Here is a 10,625-nt window from a genome sequence, read left to right on the forward strand (position 1 = left end):
AGGGGAGGTGGTGAGAGGCAGGTGCTATGACGTTTGTGTCATTTCGTTTATTCAGTTAATTATCATGTCTCCCTCTCTCTGCATTTCCTGCTGCTCTTCCTCGCTCGCTCTTCCTCTCTCTCTTTCTCTTTCTCTTTTACTTTTTAATTTTCTAAAGGCTTGCTTTTAATTAAACTCGTGCAGCAGTGAAAGGAAGTCAATTAAACCTGTGCATCTCACTTGCATACTGGATTCCTCACCACAGTCTTTCACCCCTTTTGGGTTCATGTACAGCCTTGCAGTTGCACATTAACACATAAATCCATACATTTACACTTGACCCAAACAGTATATATGGCACATTTAATAATGTCGTTGCTTTAGATATAAATATGAAACTTAAACATAAAAACATAAGAGTTGTTCATATGAGCCGAACAAAGAATGTTAGGATTACAATAAAACCAGTAAAATACAAAGAAATACAAATATGGTCAATGCAATGCATTGCATTTTAATACTTTTGTTCACTTCATTACTTTAAGCCTATTCTACAATATCTATATAATAGGATATTATAACCATAATGTTGAGAGAAGAAAGGTCTTAATGCTAGTAAAATAACTATATAAGTACAATATAGAGAATTTGAAAAAATATTTAAGTTGTAAATACATGTACATTTTAGATGCTATCAATAAGTCCATATTGGATGATTCCAAGTATAACCAAACTTACAAAAACGTGTGTCTAAATGGAATTTATGAACGCCTATGAATACTAATGAAATCAAGCTGCCATACTTGAAGAGCTTTTGTTGAAATAGTGCTAAGATTAGCCATTTATCAGTTACCCCATACAACATAAGCTATTGTTTACATTTTTCTTATTTGGAATAATGTTCACAAAAAAATCATTCACAGTAAGACTAGGAATATACATATTCCTATATATACATATTTAAACAGGATTTTGACTTCATTTTGATTTCAAGTGTGGCTTAAGTGTCCAAATCCTACTTAGCGTTGGTGTACATTTGGTAGCCATACTGTATTCAGTTCTGTAGTATCATTCACCCCTTCTTTCGCTCTCTCATTATCTCTCTCCCTCAGCTCCGGTGGTCCTCATCAGCTCTCATTTCCCTTGACTGCTGTAGTTCTCGTACTCCGGTTCTGTCCGTGGCCCAGTGAGCCTCTTCCACTCTTCCCCCCGGCCCGCCATCTGTTCCGCATCTGTCTCTTTTATCGCCTCTTCTCCCATCGGGTCCTTCCTCACCTCGTTCCCTGGCCCGATGCTCTCCTCTTTCCCTTTAACCCCGTTCCCCTCTCTGCCCTCGCTCCCTCACACATCCTCTCCTCCTTCATTCAGACGTTTTTTTTTTTTTTTTGAAGTTGTGAGGGGACTGAGCTCAGGCTATTTTTAGCAGCTTTGAAGCAGCTCCTCCCTTGCAAATAAATGGCAGTAAAACAGAGAGCTGGGAATAGAAATACCACAGGTTTTTTGTGTTTGGCTCTGGCCTTCCCGACTGCAGTACCACAATCACAGTTTTAGCTCCCAGGGTTTAGCTGAATCACTAATGTGCAGCTTTTATTCCTTTAGCGAGTGCTTAAAATATTAAATGTTTAGAATTCAAGCAGGGATTATCATCAAGGCAAAATGACATCTGCATCACGCATTTTTAAAACGGTCGTACTACTTTTAATGTTAATGATTTATTTTGTGTCAAAACATGACCATTTTCATAAAGCATACAAATTTTTTTTTTTACTGCTGTGCCTTTAAGAAGCACCTTTTTCTCATGTGAAATTATGGGTTTGCTGTGTCTTTCCCATCTGTCAATAACAACCTTGTTGCAAAGCCCGCATTACAGTAGCTATGTTTACATGCATCCTAATAATCCATTCGTAATTTAATTACAACAGATAGCTCAATGTGAACCTCAGTAGGATTTAATAATGATCAGACTGAGCTTGATCTGCGTTAAATTTCTTTCGGACTGAAAGTGGTGGTGCAGATCTTAATTTGTTAGAAGAATAATTGGCATGTAAATGAGATTTTACACATGCATAATTTTTATTGCGCATATTTGTGTCACAGCACTAAACTTTGCAGATGGTGTGAAAAAAATGTCTTGTGATATATATACAAATGGATATTTTCACTGGATTGCAAATTTTAGGGTACATATAAACACGTTGGACTGATGAGAATCTGTGCATGTAACCATAGTTACTGTGATCATATCTGCACTCTAATGCAATGTTAAGATCAAACTGGAATTATCAGGGTCTTATTAAAAAATATACATCTTCAGCTTTTTGCTAACAATGTAGAGTGGCAAGTGCCATGCACATGCACCTAATAGCACAATGTTAAATTTTGGCTGATTTTACTTTTACATCATAATTTTCTCTAGAATTTAGGAGTAATAATATCTATATGACTTTTATAACTAGCCACTAGCCAGGGTTTCTGATCACCCAATTCATAGTTTTTACACGTCAGTTACTTATAGGAACACACACTTGGATTGAAAAACAAGGCTTCCTCTGCTGCCCGCTAATCATTTTTCTAGTTTTCCACTAAGTAATGTACTAAGACTGTGATATTAAATGTCACAAATAATTGAAATTATTGATAATGCGTACTATACACAGGAAAGCATGTAGCTGTGCCCAGAATATGAACACGATGCTATGAATTGTATCTTACACATTTTTACCATTAGAAATAAAATGTTTAACATGCAATAGAAGGTTGTGTTCGTATGGGCTCATCTGCTTGCCTTTGTATAGAATGTATTCTTTGTATAGAATAACTTGTATACTAAATTAATTAGATTTTTTCAATATCTCTGTCTTAGTGCATTGAGCCATTTGTGGCATGTGCTTTACATGGATTGCAAGTGCCCAGAACTTCTAGTGTGTTCACATATCTTTGTTTTTATTCTTTTGAGAGGTTATCTAAAAGACGGAAATTTGAAAACAAGCTTGTTCTGCATTTCTATGGCTGTTTTGCCCTCCATGTCTCTGCTATGAATAGGTATTATTGATGTGTGAATGGTCATATATTGGTGCAGTCATCTGTGTGACAAAGGTGCTGAAATATAGAATGGGGTGTCTGTTTTTGCAGCTTATTTTTAATTTTTATTAGGGAGGAATTTTTTAGTTATACTATATTTGGTTTTTATTTCAGAATCTGAAGGATAGTTTTGATTGCTTATATTTTGCCTTTTTAAATATTGTGTTGTCTTCCTGTAGTGCCAATATGACTGAGACTCCCATGAAATCCTACTTTATCCACTGGATGTTGTAAATCTACAGGATGGAGGTGAGGATGGAATAGAGTAAGAGTGAGAGAGCGGGAGATGGAGAGGTGAAGCGAGCTATTGCACGTCAGAGAGAATGAACCGAGACTCACCATGTTATCACTTTAGAGATGCTCATCAATTGAAATGTATTTCTGCTTCCATCCTCTGCCATGCAGAAAACTAACTTTTCCCCTCTTTTCAATAGAACAGAATTAAAAAAAAAAAAAAAAGTAATTTACACTGTAACACGGGAATCGATTTCCATCACGGTGGGTGGATAGGATAGGGAGAGGAAATGGGATTTATGCTGTAAAGTCCGATTAAAAGTCATAATGATAACTTTGAATATCTCAAGATTTGCAGCGATACATTCATAAATACGCAATGCTTCAGAGATGATTTATAGAGGGTTAGTTGTATGAGTTTTTGCATGTTTCACTGATTAAATGGACTTCACACACACACACACACACACACACACACACATACATACAGCGAGCCTGTGCAGCAGTTGTGAAGTGACATTGCTTTAATCAGTTAAATTAATAGTGTTTGTGGGTGGTGATGTTCTTGAGCTCTCCATGTAATCAAGCACATATATTAGTGTATGATGACTCATGATAGATTCTGATTATGTGTGTGTGTTTGTCTGCAGATATACACATGGATATAGAGGTAAATTCAATTCAGATCCAGAGGAGCTGTGGTGTGTATTCAGAGTGGGATCCAGAGAGACAGATTGTAAAGTAGACAGTGTGTGGGATAATCAGTATTATTGCCTTGCTTTCCAGTAAAAACATCTAAACCTACTAAAAACAAGATAATTTTAACTGAATTCAAATTTTAATTTAAATGTTTAAATTGAATTCAAACCAACTCAAACCAAACATTTACTTGAATATATAAAGCCATTAAAAGCCATTATAAATATATAAAGATATTTAAAAAAGAACAAGTACTTCCCTATTAAAAAAGTAATATATTTAATATTTATATATCGCTCAAGACTTACTGATATAAAAATTTAAATTCAACTTTATTTGGATTACTGCTTGCGCACAATGCACATTTCTTAATATTGAGCAAAAAATAGTGTTTTAATGTCACTATTGATGAGGAACTTCAAATAATATTGGTATTTAAATGCAAGATATTTAAAGTGTACCTGAAGTATACTTGCAATAGTTCCACTTTAGCACAATCAAATATACTTCAGTATATCTTTAGTTGGACTTCAGCACTACTTCTGGACAATTAAAGTGCAACAAGTTCAAAATTAGTTAATTTAGCAGATTTAATAAAATACTTAATAAAAATACCCTGCAATTGTACTTTTGGTATACAAAACTGATATACTGTATTGCACTTGTAGGCTACTTAGCATGAAATAAATGTATTTCAAATACATTTTAGTATATTCATTTTCACTAGGGTTATCAAAGAACCAAATGTTAAATTAATATTTAAGCCAAGGAGAGGTGGAAAGATGTAAGAAAACATCTTATGTCAGGCCACATCGATATCTATGAACACACAAGCAAAGTAAATGCAAACAAACACAATTAACATAAGAAGATATAGATTTTAATATCTTTATAAATGTTTTTTTTTTAGAACAACTCGTTAAACCTTCAAATCACTAGGATGGAGAGACACAGAAGAGAGAGAAAGGGAGGGACGAGAGGAGACTGCATTGTGCAGTTTAGTCAGAAAATGGTGCCCTATGGACATACCAAATAAATGTGTAAACAAAAAAACCAACCAAAGAAAAAAAATTCAAATCATAATGACAATAAAAATAATAGTTGCGTTCTGAAGAGAGTTTCTTCAGAGATTCAGGAACCCTGTTGTAATCAAAAATGCCATTAATGATGTCAGTGTCATAGTACTGATTAATATTTCCATTGCAGATTGTGATGATACAGTTCTCCTTATTTTTACAAAGTGTGTCTTAGAACAGGAGGCATAGTTCTCCTGTACTCCGCAGCATCTGTGATGGCAGAATGTCTGTCATCCGTAGTGTCCCGAGTGTTCACGTGATTGTCCCTCTCCTGGACTCCTATTTGCATTCACAGCAGACACTGTAGAGGCAATCAAGCAGGCCTATGGCTCCGAAAGGTCTTTTTTTTTTGGCCATGCTAAATTTGAAATGTGTTTTTTGTCATTGAGTCTCTTAAAGATACATTTAGTTTTTGTGTGTGTGTTTTTTTTTTTAATTGTTGTTTTCTTTTCTTCTTGCCTGTCTTGTTAAAACAGTTGATTTCACACCACTCTAAGAAAGAGAGGTGTCTGTGTTTTCAATGGCGGGCTTAGGCTGAAGGCGCTTTTCAAAATAGAGTTCACTTCAATTAGACCTGTGTCCCCTCCAGAGTCGGCGCCCCCATCAGCAGTCCATTTCTAAGTCCTCTGAGTCACAGCCAAACAAAACAAACAACACAGAGGACAAGAAACAAACACAACTCTAATTTTTTTCATAGCTTTTTATACTGGACACACACACACGCACACACACACAAACTGTGTTTTTTGGAAGCAGATGAGGTAAAATGGGTCTCATTTGCTTCTATAAACAATATAGCAGCTAGTATAACCATTGGCTTTTATGTGCTGTTATAAAACAATACAATCCAAAATAAGAATGATTCACCTGAAGTCGCTTTTTAGGGCAAAAGCAAAGAAAATATGAAAAATAAATGTAGGAAGTTATTGAAAGGGCAAATCCCCCCCCCAAAGAAACAAACATCTAAAGTGAAAATAATGTTGTATTTAGGCCTTAACTTTTCTGAGGTAAGGAGAATGTATGTGCTTATGTACTGGCTATTCAGTTTAGGAGGACTATTTATAACACTTTTTCATTTCATACAACACTTTTTGTTTCATGTCATTCTGTGTATAATATTCCATCGGTGAAGAAAGCAAGTCCTACAAATGATTGAAACTCCTGAACATCAGAGAACTTACACTGATATATTTGTGCATCTATTTGGCAATACTGTAATATATTCAACACAGGACAATGTACTTATACAATAAGGAGCATTTGATGGTCTCCTATATGTTTGTTTCTATATGTTGAAGAAAAATTAAGCAGTAGGACATGCTTTCTAAACACAATCTCCATTTATGTTGCTAACTTGTGCCTCCTATTATGCATTAATGAAGAAACATTTATTTCCACACATTTATTTGGTTATCTGTGCTTTCTTTCATTGAAATGGTTTTCCATTTAGAGGGGGATAGACCAGACCAACAGAAAATGGAAAAAAAAAATTAAGAACAACAACAGTGGCAGTGCAAGCATGTTCAGTTAGCTTCACTATTCTTCTTGTTCCCCAACCCAAATTTGGAGTTTATAACATCCGGTGTTCAGTTTTCATCTATTTCATTCTAAATGGCAAAGCTCCTTATACAATGTAGTACACATTTCCACTCACACATACACACACAAACATACACACATTAGTAGGCCTGGTAATGCTGGAGCTAGAGCTGATCCGGGGACTGTGGCGTATCCGTGATGCCACGATGGTTCAGCATCAGAGTTCAGCGCAGAATGATCACAAGCAGTCCCAGAATACTGGAGAAAAAGAAATGTGTATGATGAGAGTGTCCCCAGTTGGTGGCTTGCTGGACCCCACTAGGGGGACGCACAGAGGTCCGGGGGGTACACTTGTGCTTTCTGCGGGTGTTTAAACCATCAGAAGATGTTTCATCATATTTCCCGGTGAAATCAGGAGAGGAGTACTCCTTATCTGCCATCTCCTTTAAGGTGTGGACCTCGTTAGGTCCTTTTCCCTTGCTGCCCCTGACACGTTGGCGTGTGCAGTTCCGAGAGCGGCCGGGTCTCTGAGGAGGGACTATGCCTGGAGACCCACTTGGTTCTGCATGTACACCATTTATGGCAGGGGGTGGCAGGGGAGAGGGAGGGGAAGGGTATTGTTCATTCACTTGGGGGTGGTATGGGTGTGTTTGTGGAGGCTGGGCAGGATGGGGTTCCTGCTTCAGTGAGACCTTATCCGTTCCTGCCCAAGTCTTGGTCTTACTTTGGTGCAGGGACTCAGATCCAGAACAATTTGGGAAGTCCTCTTTCTTCAGTTGCTTCAGATCTTTGCCTACCAGTTCTGCCGGTGCCATGCAACCCACTGATGACGTGGACCCCCGAAACTTTTTGAGCCAGTCCCACAGTGACAAAGCTTTACAGTCACACTCCCAAGGGTTGTCGTTGAGGCGAAGGTACTCCAGTGCAGGCAGCTGGGTCAGACACTCTCCAGCTAGCTCTGTCAAGGAGTTGTTGAACAAATAGAGTGTAGTGAGCCGCCGCAGGTCGTGGAATGCCAGGCGGTCCACCCACTGAAGTTGGTTGTGGTGTAGTAGCAGCCGGTCCAAAGCACCCAGTCCTCTAAATGTATTTTGATGCAGGCTCCACAGACGGTTCCCGTGAAGAAACAGGTGGCTCAAGTTGTGCAAGTCCACAAAAAGATCATCCTGCAGATACTCCAAATGGTTGTCCTTTAGACACAGAAACAAAATATTGGTTATATTTATACTACAACAATAGTACAAGATGACATCCAGTGCCATTTAATTTTGTTACGCAAGCAGTTATGTGAGTGTCTCACCTGCAAGTACAGATACTGGAGGTTGCGGAGACCCTGGAAGATGTTATTCGGCAGTGCACTGAGGCCACAGCGGTATAGATGGAGGGCATGAAGCCGGCCCAGCCCATGAAAGGTTTCTGCAGAGAGTGAACGTAGGTGGCGATTGTCTCCCAGGTCCAATTCCTCCAGCAAGGTGAACCCTTGGAAAGTAGTTGGTTCGATATATGTGATATTGTTGGAGTAAATCCAAAGAGTGACCGTAGTAGGGCTAAAGTGGCCCCGCAGTAGTCGATGGATCTTGTTGTTTTGGAGGAAGATGCGCTCACTGTGTGGAGGAATGCCTTCCGGGACGGACAGGAAGTTGTGGGCTTGGCAGCTGACGGTGCTGGGGGCCATGTAGCAAATGCAGTGACGTGGGCAGGACCAGGAGAGCTCCAGCCCACAGAGTACCAGCAGGAACTCCAGCCCACAGCCTAGAAAGATATTGAGAGCATGAAAGATACAGACTTAGTGTTTGGTATTTGTATCCAAGTCATAAATTCTGTATTGTAAAGAAATTAGCTGTTTGTTCTCCATAAGTTTCTCCATAATTGCCCCCAGCACTGTTAAAACCTGTGAAAGACCAATAAGCTCAAGTGTCTCATTAAATGTAGACACTATACTTTAAGGCTTTTTCATGCACAGTATTTTTTTTTGTATTTAAAGGTTGTTGTAAAAATTACCACGTAAAATGAATGATAATGCTGAATGATATTGAGTATAATATCAAGTAATAACAGCACATTTCTGGTTTGTTGACAAACAGGGTATTATTAATGTTGGGTCTGTAGGGATACCCAATTCAAAAAAGTTTGGGAAACATTTTTTTCATGGATGTACCGAGCTGTTGATCACTGTTAGGTGGATAATGTCTTCACATAAAGATCAAGCATCAAAGCCGATGTCGTCGTCATCATCATGTTGACACAAGCTCATTGTCAATAATAGCTGCAACCTGTTGCATCAATTAGTGATGATTTGCATGCCTCAAGGTAAACAATGTTATAAATACATATGCAGTATGTCTATATATACATACTGTGGATGAAAAAGCCTTAAAGTATAGTGTCTACATTTAATATATATATATATATATATATATATATATATATATATATATATATATATATATATATATATATATACATACATACAAGTAACATAACACACCATTTCACTTATGCGTCCTCTCACGTCTGGCACATCAAATTGTGCTTTCTTTAGATGCTCAGTGCCTTATACTCGTGGTGGTAATCATATTCTTTAGAAAAGAGCAGCTTTGTAAGCGTTTTGTTTGTCTCCCCGGGCGCTTTTAAAGAAGTATTTCATCCAAAAATGAAAATTGTCATGATTTACTCACCCTCATGTTATTCTAAGCCCCTATAATCTTTACAATTTTTGTCACTGAATGTGGAACATAAAATAATATATTTTGAGGAATGTTGAGGTCTGAACAAAACTGGGCCATACTGAGTTTCATTGAATGAAAAAAAGACATTTAGACATAATTGAGAATATTTTGTTTTCCACAGAAGCAGGGTTTAAAAGGACATGAGGGTGACTATACGCCAGAATTTTCATTTTTGGGAAAACTATCCTATTAACTCAACCACCTCGACTTCCTTTTGTCTAAACCGTCTTCTGAAAGACTAAATCAAATTTTGTTGAAGCTCATTTGGTCTAGGATGGTCTTCTCAGCAGTGATAGTTGTGACTTTCAATGAAATAAAGTCTGCCCTATGAAACTAAGCCCTTTTTGAAAAGGAAATAAACAATGACAAGAAAACAGAATCGCTTTAGCTGTTCTGAGTCCTTCAGGGAAGCAGCAAAATCTGGTATTTTACGAGTATTTATTCTGTCCGTGTGTATAAGACGGGCTCACCCTGCTTCTGCTGAGACTGATCCCAGAGCCTACCAACAACCTCTAGAGTGCTTAGTTAAACCTGTGTTAAGCCTCTGAGAGGCATACAATACCCCTGCTGCTTTCTGACATGCTTCCTTGGAGCCATTTTGTGTAACTTATCCACTAATTCATCTACACACAGAATGGCAAGGAAGGAGAAAATTTTCCACTATTATCAGAGTCCCATTTGCTCATGAGTGGCAGCTTTCTCCCCACCCCTCTTTTCAAAAATGCATTATTCAAAGCATCATTCCTGTCATTCACTCAAAATTGATTCGCTCCCGCTGCCTCTTAACATCACCATAATCCTCCAGGTTTCTGCCTTCAAAATACAGAGGCAGGAATTACGCTTTTACAGGAGATGAGCGGATATTTATTGGAATAGCTTTCGACACCAAATGTGTCTAAGCTGTGGCATTCAGATGCAGACTCCACTGACCTTTAGCAATGATTCCCTGGGCGTCTGATGACAGTGCCCAAGCAGCTTGCCTCACCTGTGCTTGAGCCTCGCTCCCAGAGTGGCCGTGTAATCCCATTTGTCCTAACGGCATGCCAAAATGAAATATGTCCTGACCAACAGACTAAATAAGCAACCGGAAACCTTCACAAGCTCCCCCCATGGGCCTTGCACGTACATGTGGGATTAACAGAAAAATTGGTGTTGTTCTTGTAATGTCGGTCAGCTACCATAAACAGTAACCTGGAGCAGAAATACATATTACTCTACTGTAGCACATATGCTAATCTATTTTAAGCAAAAAGTTGCTATGGTATGCTATTTGGATATAGTACAAAAC

At 38.2% G+C, this 10,625-nt stretch overlaps 1 protein-coding gene across 1 annotated transcript; it reads right to left on the reverse strand.

Moving 5' to 3' along the window:
• Positions 1–6,832: 6,832 nt before the first annotated feature.
• Positions 6,833–10,364, reverse strand: LOC306851712 (reticulon-4 receptor-like 1; the record flags this gene model as incomplete). The annotated part of the gene is made up of 3 exons (XM_079388153.1): positions 6,833–7,798; positions 7,909–8,360; positions 10,268–10,364. The coding sequence occupies 3 exons, from the start codon at positions 10,362–10,364 to the stop codon at positions 6,833–6,835; spliced, it is 1,515 nt and encodes a 504-aa protein (XP_079244279.1).
• Positions 10,365–10,625: the final 261 nt, after the last annotated feature.

The sequence above is a fragment of the Barbus barbus genome (assembly GCF_936440315.1).
Source record: "Barbus barbus genome assembly, chromosome: 31".
In the NCBI taxonomy this organism is placed as follows: domain Eukaryota; kingdom Metazoa; phylum Chordata; class Actinopteri; order Cypriniformes; family Cyprinidae; genus Barbus; species Barbus barbus.